This window comes from Lontra canadensis, unplaced genomic scaffold (assembly GCF_010015895.1).
Source record: "Lontra canadensis isolate GAN:19392208 unplaced genomic scaffold, GSC_riverotter_1.0 scaffold49, whole genome shotgun sequence".
Classification (NCBI taxonomy): Eukaryota; Metazoa; Chordata; class Mammalia; order Carnivora; family Mustelidae; genus Lontra; species Lontra canadensis.
In genome coordinates this window covers 13,798,302-13,816,270 of record NW_022631043.1, presented here as the reverse complement: position 1 = coordinate 13,816,270, position 17,969 = coordinate 13,798,302, and the positions used below count along the sequence as shown (strand labels likewise).

The 17,969-nt window shown below is 43.2% G+C and overlaps 1 protein-coding gene across 2 annotated transcripts in view; it reads right to left on the bottom strand.

Annotated features, from left to right (window-relative positions):
- Nucleotides 1-1,050: 1,050 nt before the first annotated feature.
- WASHC5 (WASH complex subunit 5) overlaps nucleotides 1,051-17,969 on the bottom strand; it is a 58,918-nt gene continuing 41,999 nt past the window's right edge. For both annotated transcript variants that reach the window (XM_032873546.1, XM_032873547.1), the window contains exons 21-29: nucleotides 17,407-17,569; nucleotides 16,867-16,969; nucleotides 16,701-16,780; nucleotides 13,437-13,540; nucleotides 12,518-12,647; nucleotides 11,637-11,733; nucleotides 8,027-8,180; nucleotides 4,649-4,736; nucleotides 1,051-1,456 (exon numbers count right to left, since the gene is read on the bottom strand). In XM_032873546.1, the coding sequence (XP_032729437.1) occupies nucleotides 1,400-1,456; nucleotides 4,649-4,736; nucleotides 8,027-8,180; nucleotides 11,637-11,733; nucleotides 12,518-12,647; nucleotides 13,437-13,540; nucleotides 16,701-16,780; nucleotides 16,867-16,969; nucleotides 17,407-17,569 (976 nt within the window). In that variant the 3' untranslated portion in view covers nucleotides 1,051-1,399. The remainder of the gene's footprint in view (nucleotides 1,457-4,648; nucleotides 4,737-8,026; nucleotides 8,181-11,636; nucleotides 11,734-12,517; nucleotides 12,648-13,436; nucleotides 13,541-16,700; nucleotides 16,781-16,866; nucleotides 16,970-17,406; nucleotides 17,570-17,969) is intronic.

Below are 17,969 nucleotides of genomic sequence, written 5' to 3'. Positions count from 1 at the left end.
GGATTACTTACAGAAGCAGTGAATGAACAAACAAGCATTCGTAATATCTGGCATAATGCTTAGAAATCAGAATTCACTGAGTTTTCGTATATTTGAAGAGACTGTGGACATCAGAAAGGTATCATAAAATTTCAGCAAATCCCTAAATATCACTAAAGTCACTCCCCCTGAAAGAGCAGTAACACATACCTTGGAATGTTACGTAACTACTTCAGATTATAATGATAAGGGCAGAAAGAACTTAAAAAGCTTCTGTAACAAAAATTTCTCTTTTTCACCTTGTCAGTTGTCTCCATTGAGGATTGGTCACTAGCCAAATCGCTCGTGGTGTCGGTCACGTACATCATTTGCCTCATTTTAGCAGCATACGGTGGACCCATTCACTCGGTTCTGTGAAAGTCCCCTTTGGTTTATCCCATACTTTTCTAGTTAAAATCTCACTTTGTCAGATCAGGCCTTTTTAGCAGCTGGCTTTCTTTGGGGGCCATTTTCACATAGAACCAAATATCTCACTTCATGCAGTTACTGATTACAAATGGAATACAGCAAGGTATTTTTGAGATGTGGCTGTAGGATGGCCATGGACTGACTGGCTAAGTTCTCATGTACCGTACCAGCGTCCCAGTGCACGACAATTCCAAACTCCGTACGTGCAGGGCAACAATTCACTTATAAAATGCTGTGCTCAGCCTCCAGTAGGCTGGATCACTGGGCTGGGGCTTAGGTTGCTGAGGAAGGCAGGGGAGGAAGGAAGGAGCAGCTGAAGTTGGGAGACCTACAGAAGGAATACTGAGAACCCCCCCAGGGTCTCTGATTGGAAGAGGACAGTGAGCCTCAGACACCAAGAAATTTCCATGGTATGTGGTCCACTGATTTCATGGTCTCTGTGTTTGCTACTGGTCCAGCTCTCACCACCCGCCTGCCAGCCTGTTGTGGGTGTATCCAAGGGACCTACCCAACATACCTCTTACCTTCTGGAAAAGATTTTTTTTTTTTTTTAACAGGATGAATATAGAGCTTTGTAATCACAGGCAGAATGAGAACTTCGGGTACTGGCAATACTATCTTACTGAAAATCCAGAGTTGAACAAATAGTTCTTTAGAACATAAAACTAAATGGATTTATTTGTAACAATGACATTCAGCATTTATAAGAGGCAGTACCAAACCGTGTTCTGCTTCTCCATGATACAAATTGCATATAATACCATGATTTGAGCAATATTTATATTAACTAGCGCCATGAGATTCATCTTACTTAGAATATCTGATGTTTCCCACAATTAAGGGGGAAAAGGCAGTTCTATGAGTGGCTGAGTTTCTTCGCTTCTAAATTCCTTTTAGTAATGGGAAGATTGAAGGACAACCCTTTCACTGAAGAAGCAGATGCCAAAAAAGTCTACAGTACTGTTCTGAATTCATCAAAAATGAAATTAGGCACGTGAGCTTCAGCAACCTGAAACCATGAAACAGAAACGTTAAATTACTCACAGTGTTCTAATTCAGAAGTTCAGAATTTTCCACATGAAAGTTAAATGAAAACATGCTTTGGAGCAAGGGGAATCAGGGGAGCGCTGGATTCACAGAGGTGGACTGCTCCTCGAAATTGCTGGCTTCTGTTTCCACTCTTCCTCACCCTGGGGTCTAACTTCTTGGCACTGCTGTCCGAGGGAATGCTGTACAAGGCTCCCTGCCTCCTCCTCGGTTCAGAGGCACTTGGATCTACTAGGAATGCACAGGCCTCTGGGGAGTCCGAAGAGGTCATCTCGGGTCACCTTACAATTCACTGATGACCCACCCGGAGAACAGCATGTCGCACGTGACAGGCCAGAGAGGGAAGACGAGGAAGGGCCTGAAAAGCATGCATTCCTGGACTGTTCTTAGGGGAACCCCTGAGAGGGGTGGAGGAGGGTGAATGGGTAGACGGTAGAGCCAGGTGACTTCCAACTACTAGAAATGGGTATTTTTTAAAAGCAGTCTTTGTTTTTTCTGATTATAAAGGCATCACCTGCTGCTTAGAGGAAATTTAGCAAATAGCAGAGGAATGTAAAAAATCATCTCTCAACCCCTTAGACAAAACTAAACCTGATAATTGTTCTATAATGAATCCCTCTAATTTACACATACATGTGTGTGCACGGGCACAAACACATTCAAAATTAGGATCACATAATCTTGTGTCCTTCACCTCTGCTACATCTTAATGAACATCCTTGCACACATATCTTTGTGAACTTTTGCACATATACAGCAGATAAATTCCAGGCAGTTGAACTGCAGGGACCAGGTGAGTATATGACAAGTTGTTTGTTTGTTTGTTTTTTTAAAGTAAAGCCAAACTGCCCTCCTATAGGATAAACAATTTACACTGCCACTGACAGTACTGAGAAGTCCTATATCTCCAAAGCCTTCCATGCAGTGGGAGCCCAGCATTTAACTTTTTATCAACTGGAGTAAAAAACTGGGTTGGTGGAAACAGTAATTTTACTGTTATTTTGATTTGTGACTCTTGAATTAAGGTCGAACATTTTTACAAATACTATTTGTATTTCTTTTCCTGAAAACTGCCTGCTACTATCCCTTGCCCATTTCTGTTTTTGTTTTCTATTGGATTGGTTATCTCTTTCTTATTCATCTAGAAGAACATGTTATAAATCAAGAAAACCAGTCCTTTGTTCATATTTTCCCCCATTTTTTTTTAAATTAAGAGACATCTGACAGAATTGTGTCATTACATTCGGCATTCATAAGAGATCAGATCTCTAAATTTTCTTTATGGTTTCCTCTGTTGTTTATCTAGAAATTTCTGAGAGCGCATACATATTTGTATAAGATTTCTGAATTTATTGGTTCCATTTTCCACATGATCTATAATTTACTTTGATACACGAAAGATGGGAATAGACTAAGTGGCTAATTTTTAACCACATAATGAACTAACTGTGCCAGCAATGTTGACTAAAATATTTCCTTTCTCCCCTTATTAGAGAGGATACTTTTCCTCAGGTACAACTGTATGCACTTGGATTTGTTTATAGACTACATATTCTGATCTACCAATCCATCTATTGGGTTTCATACCAGTACCACACTATTGATTTTTGTAGTTCTACAGTATTTTTACATACTTGGTATGTTCTAATATTTTCTTTTTAAAAAATTCTACTTTTGTCCCGAGGTCTATAAAATTTAAAAAAATTTTCCCACCCCCCACCCCAAGGTAAAAAAATTATCTGGAATTTTGGTTGGAGCCACAATAAACCTAGAATCTAATAAGAACTACTATTTGAGTTTCCTCATTCAGAGATGGACTTAGAATTTTTATAGTTTTTTCTAAACTGTTATTTTTTTCTAAACTGCCCTTCTTATAGAGGTTATAACTCCGGACTATTTGTTAATTCTGCACGTGGAATATTTTTCACATCCTATTTTTGATTTGGTTATTAGTGTATCTACCTTGTACATTATATATATCTAATATATATCTAATATATATATATCTAATCAGTTTTGTAAGCTTATTATTTTAATAGTTTTCCGCATGATTCTAGTGGGGATTCAAGGAAGACAATTACATCCTCAATAAGTAATACAAATTTGTCTTTCTTTCTTTACGCATTTTAAAATGCTCACTTCTTGGGACGCCTGGGTGGCTCAGTTGCTTAAGCGGCTGCCTTCCGCTCAGGTCATGATCCCAGCGTCGTTGGATCGAGTCCCACATCCGCCTCCTTGCTCGGCAGTGAGCCTGTTTCTCCCTCTGCCTCTGCCTACCACTCTGTTTGCCAGTGCGCGCTCTCTCTCTCTCTTTTCTAATAAATAAATAAACAAATCTTAAAACAAAACAAAACTCACTTGTTGTTTTATTGCCTTGAGGTGAACGACAAAAGTAGCAGCCAGAGTCAATATGGCCATATTACTCTTATAGCGCGGACTTTAATGGGAATGGTGTTAGCTTCACTACTGAGAATGCTGTTGCTAGTTAATTTTTAAAAAGTCGTCTTTCGCTTTTGTTATTTAAAAAAAAGGGGGGGGGTCTTTGATCCCTAACCCACTAATTTTTAAAAAATAAGAGTGGCTTTTCATAATCTACCCAAAATCTTATTTTTAGTATCAAGCTCTGCCCTTTGAGCGAAAACTTATCAAAGTGGAATTACTAGTGAGACAGGAAAAGGAAAGAATATCTTAGAGGGTAAAACAAAGCCATTTTTGGAAACTACGGCCAAATATTTCAGTTGCGGTGTGATCGTAACCAAACTTGATGTGGGACCCAGGTGTTCGGGGACAGGAACCAACCAACCACAGAACTATTTCCCTGCCCGGGCCCCTCAAGGACTTCCCTCCGGCACTGCCCACCCGAGCGGCTCCGGAACCGGAACCAGAACCGGAACCGGAAGCAGGACTGGAACCGGGTGCGGCGCTGACAAGACAAGGGCGTGGTAGAGCGAGAGGAGCGGGTAAGTGCTGTGAGAGGCGCGCTGGCGTCTCCCGCTGCGCGGTCAAAGAAGCGCCCTCACAGCCTTGGGTCAGAGCAGGGGCACGGGGCAGCCCCCCAACACGGGCTAGTGGGGCGCCCTCCCGCTGAGTCCGGGGCCACCGTAACGCCATCTTTCCACAGCCAAGGGCTTTAGTGTCATGATGCGGTGCTTACCCGCCTAGGCAGCTTTGTGTACCGGACGTAATCCTCCAGGAACAGAAGGGCGCCCACGACGTCCGCAGGCATTTCAGGGATCTTCTGGCTGCAACAGAGAACACTCTGGATCAGTTCACGGCCTCGCACAGGGCGGGTAAGTCCGCTCGCTCCTTCACCCGCTTTCTCAACACTAACGCCCTTGCTAATGAGAGGAGGGTTCTCCTGTGTAAAACCTGTGCAGTTACAGTGCCTCAGGGCCAGGGGCAAACATGAGTTAGTAATTTTTTTTTTAAAGAATTTCTTTTCCTTTTTTTTTTTAAAGATTTTTTTTTTTTTTTTTTTTTTTTTTGACAGATCACAAGTAGGCAGAGAGGCAGGCATAGAGAGACAGGAGGAGGCAGGCTCCCCGCTGAGCGGAGAGCCCGATGCGAGACTCGATCCCAGGACCCTGAGATCATGACCTGAGCCGAAGGCAGAGGCTTTAACCACTGAGCCACCCAGGCGCCCCAGAAGTTAGTAATTAAGAGAAGAGCCACGCCTGTCCGACTGGGGTTTTCCCTTCAAGTCTCCGTTGGGCCTTTCAACAGAACATACCAGAAGCACGAACGCCAGCTCCCAAAATGGCAGACGAGGACTTAAACCTTGTTACTGTAGCCTCTAAATTCCAACGACAGATTAGTCAAGTCAAAGGGGAAGCCAGTCTCTGGAACCCCCTCTTGATCTCCAGAACACGACCTAGAGGATAAGGTCTGCGCTGACTGGTTCCCGTGGGCCTCCAAACATGGTGCCCGAGGGCTGTCCAGCCTCCTCCCCCTCACCCTCTCAGCCCTCCACGATTCATCTTCATCCGCCGGCAGGTCCCTGAACAGGCCACACCTTCCCACCCCACGGGTCTCTGCGGCTCCAGTTTGCTCTGTCCGTGTACTTGAAAGTAAACTTCTAGGCCCTCTTCCAGTTCCAGCCTGGGTTCTGCCCTCTTTGGAAGTCCTCCCTCCTCCTTGACTCCTCTGGGCGCTTAGGCTTTCATCATACTTAGTATCTGCCCCCAAGACTCCTAACATTTTTCAGCTGTTTGTGTGCAGGCTTCCTTGAGGGCCTGGGTCCTGTCTTTATCTGTTTCCAGCATCTGTGACTGTAGCAGCAGCTACTCTGTACTGGAAGGTGTCAAATACATACAACATCTAGTAACTTTCTCTGTGGGATCCTCCTTGTTCATTCATACAACCACTGTGTTGCCAAGCACTGTTCTGGGGCAGGGAATGCAGCAAAGGCTATGACAGTCTTGTGAAGCTCACATTCTTTCTGCACATCAAAAGGAACTTTAGGTCTTAAAATTATTTCCAGTTTAGGTACAGACTGGCATCTTCTGATTAACATAGGATTTCATGAAACTGGATTACCTATTTCCCTGATGATTTTTTGCTCTTGAAAAGAAGGCTGAAGAGTGATTACACCTGGAAAAGTTGCCACAGCTCTGGACCTCTCAGTGTGTGCCCAGGGCCGTGTCTATACTTGCTCTGCTCACGGTGAGGGAAGGGAAAGGGCCTCCGTGCATCCCAGGTTCCTTATGTCACTTCCCTTAGCCAGATCAGAAACCCAGAGCCGCAGCAACACCTTCCTCCTGAGGACCTCTCTCAGGGTCCCCAGAAACAGGCTGCGCCACAGTCACACCTTGTAGTCATCAGTGAGGAACAACCAGGATGAAGGACTTGCCAATTCTCGACAGATGGGGAGCTATGAGCTGGGATGGCAGGTGTGGAGGTTTCTTCCCAATCCCCCTGTACCGACTTGAACTTGGTCCTTGGCTCCCTCTCCATGGTCTGGAGCCCAGACCCAGCATTAGGTTTCTAGGTGCCTCCTGTGTTCCTTTGCAACCGACCTCATTTTGTGATCACTACAATCTCATCTCTGAGACTTTCCTACCCTTCCAAACTACTTTCTGTGTTTCAGTTATTAAAAAGTGTGCTGTTTGAAGCAAGTCTCACCATCTGTCCTAGGAAAACATCCAGCGTGTGTTTGTTGTTCAGTCCATTAACTAAGATGGGGAAGAACTCTACTGACTGAGGCTCTTGGGGAAAAGATGTCAGGATTTAAAAAGAATGCAAGGTCACTATGAGCCAGGTGTATCCAACAGATGTCAAGAACCTGGTACTACAATTTTAGCTGCCCTGCACTCCACTGGGGGCCCAGGCAGTCCTCTCAAGGGGTTGGCTGATTTTGGAATCTCAGTACAGGCTTGGAAGCCACAGAAAATGTAGAGAAGAGGGTCAATAGCCAACTGGAACCCCCAGAAGAGGTCACAGACACGGTGAGCAGTCACAGCGTGGTGAATAGGAATAGGAATGGGTAGAAGCAGCTTATCTAAAGGAAAAGAAGACCTAAGGCAGCAGCCTGATGTCCACAATGTGGGGTGAAGCCAGGGAAGGAGACTGCATTTATTCTAATTTCAGAGCGTAGAGGAAGGCACAACGAGTGACAATTCAGAGACAGGATGAAATTCTCCACACGTCACAATCAGTGACTTTCTGGGGCCAGGCACACAGCCACACGCATCCAGCGTTGCCTTGAGAGGCGATGGTGCCTCACCAGTGGCCGGATTCCAGCAGAGGCTGGAGGACTCCTGCTAGGGATGTCTGGGCACTGATTCACGCCCTGGGTGGAAGGTTAACTAAATGGCCTCTGAAATCATGTCTGATGAGGACTGCTTTGTGAGGTCCCATTAGTTTTTAAGTTAAACTGACCAATGTGACCAAGTGGTAGTCTTCCTGACTTTGGATATGCAACATGCCCGAGGAATTTATTTAGGTGCCTGCCTGCCTTTAGGGTTAACTGAGGAGGCTCAGGACCAGCATCTCATGCAAATAACTTTTTTTCCTATCTCAGAAAAGCCACATTTTGGTGGGGTAGGTAGGATGGGAGAAAAAAGGTTTGTGAAACTTGTATCCAATAGGAACTTATATGTGATTTCTGTTCCCTCCTACACCGCCACCCTTGGCTGTGCCCAGGCTCTGACATGGATGTGCTCGCTGACTCCCACTGAAAGGTATGAGGCCATCCCAAGCCAGTGCCCCAGCTGGACAGCTTGGGCTCCCTGAGCTCTTAGCACAGTGCCCAGGACAGCAAAGGAACAGGCCTGCACTCTCTTTCCCATGGGGGTCGCTAATCCTGGTCATGACTTGCTCATTCTTGCCAAATCACTGTGGAGTGCACTGAGGGGGCTTCCCCAGCAGGGTGACAAAGGATGGGTGCACCTTTGGTTCCTGCCAACAAGGTGTGCCCTGACTTGCTTCGCACAGCAGGGTAAGCTGTGAATTCCCATCTGCACTAGGGAGGTAATGAGAGGAATTTGGAATGCAAGGTCCCCGGCCCCCTCTGTAACATTAATTTGTTCGGTACCTTGTGCACTGCTCCACTGTGGAGCGGATAAACTGGCCGATCAGCGCCAGGAACTGTTCAGTGTACCGGGAGTGAAACTGCTTTAGCAGGGTGAGCAATCCCAGGACAAGGGGCGGCCAGTCCACGGGGTCAGCAGGCTTCCGGCAGACCATTCCTGCAAGGAGCGACAAATGAGGAATTAGACCATTAAGCAGAGTGCTTGCCTTTGGTGATGTTCATTCAGTGGCCATGTCTGTGATCATCAAAGTGTTTGGGGACCGCACCACTGCCAGCAGATGACTATCTGGAGGGAATGACAACTCTGGACTCATTTGAATTGGGCCTGGGGTCAGTGGGGGCTTCTGGTGGTCTGATGCAACATAATAACAATGGTGATAGTGACTGATTTTTATAATTACCATCACTGTCTCTTTTGGGTAATATGTGCCATTGTAGGAAAGTTGAAAGTTATAAATGAAGGTAAATGAGAAGGTGAATGTTACCTATAAGCATCTTCTGTTAGTGGCAGCATAGTAGTGTTAGATGTGCTAAACCACCCTCTTAAATGAAAGCAGTTTAAATCTTGGATAACATAACTAAGAAGTATCTTTAAACACTATGTCGAACGTTATACAATAAAAGATCTATCTGCAGGAGCCTAGACACTAGAAAGAAGGAAATGTGGGAGTGAGTGAGCACCAAAACTGGTTTTTGCACTAAGAATTTCTTCCCCAATCTGGAGACCTTGGCCTTCTGCCCAGATGGCTACAAGGGTCTAGCTTAGACTCAAAGAGTCTAAGCTCTTTGAGGGGAAACACAAATTTGAAAAAGAACAAAGTTAGAAGACTTCTATCACCTGATTTCAAGACTTATTATAAAGTTATAGTAATCAAGGCAGTATTGGCATGAGGATAAAGAGATCAATGGAACAGAAGGGAAAATCCAGAAATAGTCCCACCCTTATATGAACAATTGAATTTCCAGAGATATCCCAACGATTTAATGGAGAATGAGAAATCTTTTCAATAAACGGTGCTGAAACTAGATATCCTCACACTGTACATAGAAAGTAATTTTAAATGGACCACAGACCTCATTGTAAGAGCTAAGACCACAAAGCTTCTAGGAAAAAACAAAACAAAACATAGACTATCTTCATGACCTTAGGGTTAGTCAAAGATTTCTTAGGATACAGAAAGGACAATTATAAAGGAAAACTGGATAAATCAGATATTATTAGTATTGAACATTTCTGCTCATTAAAGTCACCAGCAAGAAAATGAACAGGTAAACCAGAGTCTGTGAGAAAAACTCAGTACCTAATAAAGAATTTGTATCCATGACATATAAATAACTCTTACAACTCAGTGATTAAAAAAAAAAAAGCTGGGCGCCTGGGTGGCTCAGTGGGTTGGGCCGCTGCCTTCGGCTCAGGTCATGATCTCAGGTTCCTGGGATCGGGTCCCGCATCGGGCTCTCTGCTCAGCAGGGAGCCTGCTTCCCTCTCTCTCTCTCTCTCTGCCTGCCTCTCCGTCTACTTGTGATCTCTCTCTGTCGAATGAATAAATAAAATCTTTAAAAAAAAAAAAGCTATTAACCTAATTTAAAAACAGGAAAAAGACTTGAACAGACACTTAAAGAAATATAGAAAGAATGTCCACAAAGCACATGAAAAAGTGCTCAGTATCATGAATCATTAGGGGAAGGTAAATGAAAACTATGAGATACCACATACCCGCATCAGAACAGTTAAAATTGAAAAGACTAACATTGCCAAATGCTTCTGGGATGTAAAATGTACAACACTTTGGAGAAGGCGTTAGGCCAGACAGGCTTTCAGATCCTGCATCTGGATTCTTGTGAAGACTGGGCCATCCCTTACTTAAACCATATATGCCCAAACAAGTTTTCCTGATTTTCCTAACCTGGGTCTTGGCAACTCTGAATTTACTCAATGCCCAGTGTACCAGATAATGATGGTAATCAGAACATGGAGAAATAACCCTTTCCAGGTGGAGAGCAGCAGCGATGCTTACAACAGCTTCCTTCCAGTCTGAATGTGGCCCACGGAGATTGTGCCTTGAAGACAGACCAAGGCAGGCAGGCATTTCTTAGATCAGTCTTGAGAGCGACACACAGCAAGGTTACATATGTGTTTTCTGGGTCTCCAAACACCGTGACGTTTCTTCCTATTCCTACTTTTCATTATTTTGTCTCTCAGATTAACACAATCTAATTCATGAAGAGAACTGTTGTCGGATATAGAAACATCTCTAAGACATGAAGGGGTTTATTTGTTTTGTTTAAAGATCTGGAATTCGATGGAATAGTGAAATGCTTCCTATGAGCAGCTAAGAATGAGACCAGTGAACAAATAGTCTTTGATGAAGACAAGATTATCTTCATGCACTGACAGTCCATCATTATAAAGGGTCACGTATTCTTGTTTAGTTCTAATGCAGAGACAACAGCGGGACAACACGACTCTTGAGAGAAACTCCTAAGTCCACCCTGGGGTGGTTCTTTAGGTTGATTTTGACCACTATACAGAAAAGGACTTAGCATCAGGGCAGAGCTTGTTCTGGTGCCCTGTAATGTATTAGGTATTTTTAAAAATCCAGTTGGCCTGAGAGGTTAAGTAACTTGGCCAAAGTCACACAGGTGAGTGCTGGTGGAGCCAGAATCCGGACTTATGTTCGTCCCTCAGTCCTACCAGCAGTATTACCGGGGGCCACCGTGCTCTGCATTCTGTGGCAGGGGCATGTCCTTATGGGAGCTGTGTCTGGAATCAAGGAGTATTTCTGAATGAGAGAATAAAAACCTTCTAGCCATTCCACATCTTTATCCTTAAAAAGTTTATGGAATAGGAAGGGGAAATAGCTCAAGGAAGGAATTCATTTTGAAATTGCTGGTTAAGAAATAGCACATTTACAGGAAAGCACTATGATACTTTTAAAGTAAATTAAACTTGATAGTGGATTTGACAAAGCTCAACTGTGATACAAAGTTTGGAGGCAGAAGACGGACCTGGGAAACTCTTAGAAAAGTGTTTATAAAAATTGTCAAAATAAAGTGATTAATGGCAAAAAAAAAAAAAAAATGAGGCTCTGTGCCTGCACAGGACAAACATACTGAAAGACTTTGGTAGTTTGTTTGTACCAAAGAGTTTCACATGTCATCACAGGTACAGACCTTGTAAAGTACTGGGGGTGTGCCAGTGTCAATCTTGCCTTCACTGTACGGTTACTTTTCATACCACAGCTCCTGCTATGCAGGAGGCACACGGCACCCCTGAGAATGGAATGGTAACCAAAGGAAGTTTCTCTCACACCACCATCAGCTGCCTAAACATTAATGAGAGAAGCAAAGATCCCACACCTTTTACAAGTTGGTTAATTAATCTTTGGAAGTTAAGGGTGGACTACATTTGGTTAATGGTAAATCCACTGTCTACACCTCACGAAGGGATATTGTACTTCACAGGCTCAAAGTCGTGCATTTTATCAGCATGCCTCTGACTAAGGAAAGATCTCATTGGTGACACAGCATTCTCCATACAAAGAGCTGGTTTGTGAGGTATTAATCCATTATTGTGTTACAGTAACTTCTTGTTAGGAATGCCATACAGTACCTAGGTTTTTGTTGTACTGAAGTTTTGGCAACTGTGCGATCAAAAATAGGAAGTTGACAACTGGAAAGTAGGGTAAGCGCTTTGTTGTGATGTATATCTGGAAAGAGAAAGGTAAGAAAAATTGATGGCTTCTTCCCAAGGCACAATACCGCAGAACCCATGTTCAAACGGAAAGCTTCCATTTTCTTTTATTTTACTCTTCAAGCTATTGAAAACCGGGATGGTTCCACTGATCTGCTGCCTGCAGAGTCTGATGTAACACCACTGATCCCTGAGAACATAAATCCCTCTATAAAAATGAGCCCTTCTGGGAAAGAAATTTTGTCTGGAGATGAGCAGTTACTTTCCCCTCAGATCCTCTTCATGTCATTCCCAAAGGGAGAGGGAAAAGGGTGATGAGTGAGATGGGACATGTCACGGAGCAGTCTCCTTGCTTGCTCGGTGCACAGTATGGTCCGGGCATACCCAGCCACCTCCCTCAGCTCCCTGGGAGGCTTGGCTCTGGTCAGACTGCCTGCCTCCAGTGCTCGCCCGTGTGGAGCCCTGGGGAAGTCCTCAGGCTCTGAGCCTCAAGTTCCTCACCCGACGATGGCCCATTTCATGGGGCTGCTGAGATGATGGGACATCACCCATAGTCGGGACTAACAGGCCTTCACACAAGGTGAGCACTCATAAATTGTTAGCTGCTGATTAGGTTCACAAGCTTTTGTCCAAAACCCAGGGGACCATACAGATTTCCTACTTTACAAGTTTTAGAAAGGTCATATAGGGTCCAGGGTAACACCCTATCATCAAAGTCATCAGTATTTCTGCTCTCCAGGCCAAATCTCCTTGGGGACCATCCATCTCCCACCACTCCACTCCATACTTGAGTCATTGACCTTATTCAACGGGTTGTGGATGCCAGCTGCCTCCAGGTAGGCTGTGATCTCGTATAAGAGCGTGTTGTCTTCTTTGGGGTAAGGGAGTGAAGGGTCCTGATAATGGGCTTCGATATCTGCCAGGAGAGCCCTGTGTGAAGAAAAACAACACAACACAGAACAGGGATAAACATTAGAGATGAACACAATTCATACAACAGTTAACACAGGCTAGGACGTGATCTTTCCAGGCCTTGGTTTCATTTGTAAAATGAGGGCTTGATCCTCCTAATTCTTAATTTCCATACCCGTGATTGGTTGTTCAGTGGGAAACGTGATCTAGAATTACTTTATCTTTTGTAGTTAACCCAAATAGAATGCTTTTGCTGTTCCAATTTTTATGAATTGATGCAACTGTTTTCAATACCTGCTTTGTCAAAAGCACTGACTTATTGACTGGCAAGAAGCGATTACTTATTTTAAAGTAGAGATTGGGAATGAGAGCCTGTTGCTGGAGAGGTGGAGGATATGACTGTACTTTGGGACGTGTGTCCATAGCCAATCCTGGTAATTAGCACGCTTCAAACAGCCCTCCGGATGATCAGTGACTCAGTCCTACAGAAATCCAGATATGGATTTTGGTAATAATTGCTTTCTTAATCTGTGCAAGTCTTTTAGCACAATGTCTGATGTGTATTAAGTGATAACTAGGTGTTGACTGAATCAATGAATTCATCAATAATAGAGCAAGACCAAGGGACAAGATTGAGCAAAGAGGCTCATAAAGACAGATTTGATTATCCCTGGGACAGCAGGCTCTGAATTCAGACAGCCTTCTTACCCGAAGCGTGTAAAAGGGTAAGTACTGAAGAAATTGGGGTGCTAATCAATAATGAACAATCCAGGCCCCTGGATGGCTGTTTTGAATGCAGGCACTTACTTATTGAGATTCTCCAGAGCGGCTGCCAGATGTTTGGAGTCAAACCGACAAGAATAATTGAGTTCATTGGCAATCTGTTGTCTCAGAATCTGCATCTGCCCCACCTGGGAATGAGCAAAAGGAAGAAGAGGTAGAGCACACAGTGCTCCCAGGTGACAGTGAGGAGGCAAACGCGAAGATGACAATTTTTTACTGGAAGGATCACAATGTTCTACAGGAAAATCTAAGGATTTCCTGGACTGGCTCCATGGCTAAGACCAGCGTCATTCCTGATGGAGCACAAGGATCATGTGGATAGACTCCTGTACACCAACCTCAAGTATCTCTGAAGTCTAATATTTTACAGAGTGACATTACTGGTCAGTTGTTCACATGTTAAAGCTGTTCTGAAGCTCTATTTATGATCTTTTGAAGTAAGTTCTCCAAGCTTAGTAGCTGCTAATGAGAAGCCCTACTTCCTTCATTTGTCCTAAGCTGAACTTTCTTGAGTCCCAAAAGACGCCGTATCACTCTGTTACTCTAAAATTTGGTGGATATACGCCTATCCACATCACCCAGAATTGCAGATCATATGACCCGGGTTATAAAATAAACTATAAAATTTTCCAAAAGGCCCTTCTAACAATGATAACCCCTCATCCAAAGGTTCCTAAACTTGTTCTGGTACCTTGGACCTCTTTGGGAATCTGGTGAAGCCTATCAACCCTGTCTCAGAATAATTCTTTTCAATGTGCAAAATAGGGGTGCCTGGCTGGCTCTTGATCTTGGGGTTATAAATTTCAGCCCCACATTGGGTGTAGAGATTACTTAAAAATAAAATCTTTAAAATAAAATAAATGTACAGAATAAAAACATGTAGGATAACAATGGAAGCCAGCTGTATGTCAGCATGGCAGATTAAGCACTTCATTTCCAAGTAGTGATGAGCATAAATGATATCTGGAGAAGTCTATAACCCCTATCCAGTGATAGGAAACTATCTTTGGGTCAGGTCTGGGGCAGAGTTCAGATTGTTCCAACAGGTTCAATTTGTTGGCATCATAAAGTCAAAAGTAAATTTTTTGTGCTCGTAAGTTTCTTTTCTATCTAGGAAAGCTGTCCCCAAAAGATTAGCAAGAGGGAGAGGAGGAAGCAGAGGGAAGACTGTTTTATGATGCTAGCAAGTGAGGGAGAAAGGACACAGTGGCTGAGAGCAGAGAAAAGTTAAGAAAAAAAGAGAACGGCCTTCTCTAAGAGCAAAGAAAAGATCTTATTTAGATAAATGGAGCCTGTAACAGTTGAAAGTGTTAAATGACCTCAGATGTGTTACTTTTGACCACTATTGTTACTAGATTATTATTCTATTTACATGAAGGAAATAAAGTCCAGAAAGTGCTCTAAGAAATCTTTTATTAATAGAAAAATATTATTATTCAAAAATTGGAATAGGGCAAGGCCAAGAAGATAGTGGGTTACTTCGGGCCACTCAATAATGTTCTTCCAACCTTTTGTCTGGCCCATGTACTTCTTGCTTAATTCTAGATACTCTATGTCCAGGAGTCCCTCGAAAGGAAGCAGAGATACGGGCAGTTTAACCTAACTTGTTCTTCTTTAAAGCACATTCAGTCTCCATGACCAAAGTTTTCTCTTTCGTGCTCGCTTACTCCAGGCCATTAATAAGATTCTGGAGGTTGAGCAGCCTGGGAGGTGATGTACTCATTCTCTTTCTAGAGAGGCCTTTGGACTGTTGGTCTTTCTCCATTTCTCTGGAATCACACTGCTCAGCGCAGCAGCCACAGTCACATGTGGCTCCTGATTAAAGCGAATAAAAGTTAAAATTCACTTTCTCACTCCCACAAGTCACATCTTAAATGCTCAATAACTACATGCGGCTAGTGGCTACCATCAGGCAGTGCAGAATATTTCCATCACTGTTCCACATTAGCCAAAGACAGACAAATCTGTCCTTGAGGGCTTTATGTAAAGATCACTGACTTAGACAAATACTTGGTTATTACTGAATTACCAGCAATTACAACTCAGAAATCTGTGAGAGCCACTGGGGAACCTCTTTGAAGCATCCCTGTAATCTCCCTCAGCCTCCCACAGACCTGAGACTCAGGCCTGCCCAACCTCATGTCATTCTCCACTCTTCCTATAGAGGGCTTCCCAGCAATTAGAAATTTAACCTGAGAAGCTCTCAGTATCTGGAAATCACGTGGCTAAGGGAGTGTCAGACATCTATAACAAGAGGATATCCAGCAGAGTCAAAGGCTCTGTGTGTTACCTACTCTAAGTTCCCAAATTAAAAAAGAAAAAAGAAAAAAAAAAAAAAGAAATTCACTGCAATTATGGGAAATAGACTGTGAATTTGGCTAAGACACCATCAGTACCATCTCAATGAACAACCAATATAATTGGGAACAAGAGAATGGAACCTCCCCAAATTCCCACAGCAGCCTAAACTTTTCCTGTGGTAGGTGAGGCTTTAACTGTGAATTGGTTTTCCACCAGGAAACCTACTCTTTCCTACTAGACTAAATGGGCTTTCTGTGGAGGCAGTGAGTGTTTCCTTTAACTCTGTGTCTCAAAGCAAGGAATGATGCTTCACAATTACTGTTCAACAAAGCAGTGCTGAATGTCTTGGATCATCTTGTGATGAGAGGAAGACACACAGAAGACACAGAGGATCCTCAGAGCTGACACTATGGCGTGAAGACAGGAAAGCAGATGAGCGAATTCTAAAGTAACTTAGATTTCCATCCAACAAGTTAATCTCATTTCACTTTCTTACTCATTTCTAAAGACAACAGTGTTCTATTCATGATGTAATGATAACTTACATCCCAGAGAACTTGGCTTTCCAACATCTGTGCAGACCCAAGAGGGGAGAAAGACAAATGTCCTGTTCTAGCACCTACTTGGAGCAGATCAGAGCTGTACACTCACAGAGCAGCTCATTAAATAAACTTGTTACGTCAGGATGGAGCACCATTGAGGAAGGAAGATTTCCATTTCTTCGTGTGAAAGCACTTCTTGCCCGAAGTCATTTAAAAACAAAACAAAATGGTTCTCTTTGGTGAAAGGAGAATGACGGGCCAATCAATGAAAAACACAGTCAGGAACAGTTCCAGAGTGGATGATAAAGGACAACTAATTTAGAAATAACGATACACTGAAGTGTTGTATGTTTGCTTTGATGACAAGTGTGGCTTTGAGTAACAAAGTTATAAAAAAATAATAATTAAAAAAATATGGTATTGATTTCACCCTCTCTCAACATACCTTCATGATAGCCTCAAGATAAGATGTCCAAATCTTCTGTGTTTTGGCAATGGCGGAAAAATAAATTTTATTCGAATTTGCTGAAAAGTTAAAATATAATTTTCTGTTTAGTAAAAATGGAAAAGCTAGCGTTACCTCTGTCTCAGGCCCCTTTTAGAACACTTACCTACTATGCTTTTCAGGGGGTTCACAGCATTCATGAGGGTTTTCAAAGTATCCTGTACAGTTTTGTCTTTCAGGATAATTTTCTGAAACATACTGAGGAAATTCTAAAACAAGAAGACATGCAAGGAACTAAATAATAATGAATAGAAGTATAAATATAAATAAATATAATGAATACAGTGAATAATACTTCAGTTAACTAAAGTGCTGTACAGGACACAGCCTGGCCTAAGTCACAGAACGCTATAAAGGATGACAGGGAGGCAGCAACTTCCGGTTCCTGTTAGAAACATCCCCTGCTTGGAAGAGTTGCTGGTTTTGAAGAGAGTCTCAACTTCCTCACGTGAAACTCCCCAGACCAGTCTACACATAAGGATACTGTGCTGGCCAAAGAAATTCTAGTTTATGCTCAGCTTATGTGCCTAAAAAGAAGCATGCATGTGTGTCTCATGTTAGTAGAGGAAAGCATGAAAGAAAAGCTAAGTGAGCTTGCATCTCTCCCAGGGTGGCAGGAAGCATGCACTGAAGCTGAAAGGCTCACCTGGAGCTCCTTGACAATCATAAAGCACAGAAGCCTGTCTAACCCGTTCAGACCAAAAGTCCCCAAGGTGGTCTGGATTTCTGAGAAGAGGCGACTGCTGGTTACTTCTTGGTGAGTTTTCATATCGTACCAAGTGTTCAGCTGGTCAATGTGACAGGTCATTCTAAAAGAAAAACAAATACTCAAAATCCAAAAGCAGCTCAGAATGAGTTCATCCTGAGGAGATGTGGGACACAACAGGATTTAGGCATCAGATATGAGGAACGATGGTTATGTGATCTGTTTAATAACCTCTGTATCTAGGCACCCAGTGTATCTCACGGCGAATGCCCAATTACAAGGCAAAATTCCTTCAAAGCTGGCACAGGGGCCTTAAATCATTGTTGAGTGGGTTAAAAATATATGCCCAGATGCCATTCCTAGGGTTTGACTGGGTAGATCTGGAGTGGAAACCCAGCCTCTGAAATTCTAGTAAGCTCCAGACGATATGCCCCCAAGTCAAGAACCAGGACATCTCTTTGCTGAAATGAGGCATGGGAGGAGAGGCATACATCTGGCAGGAA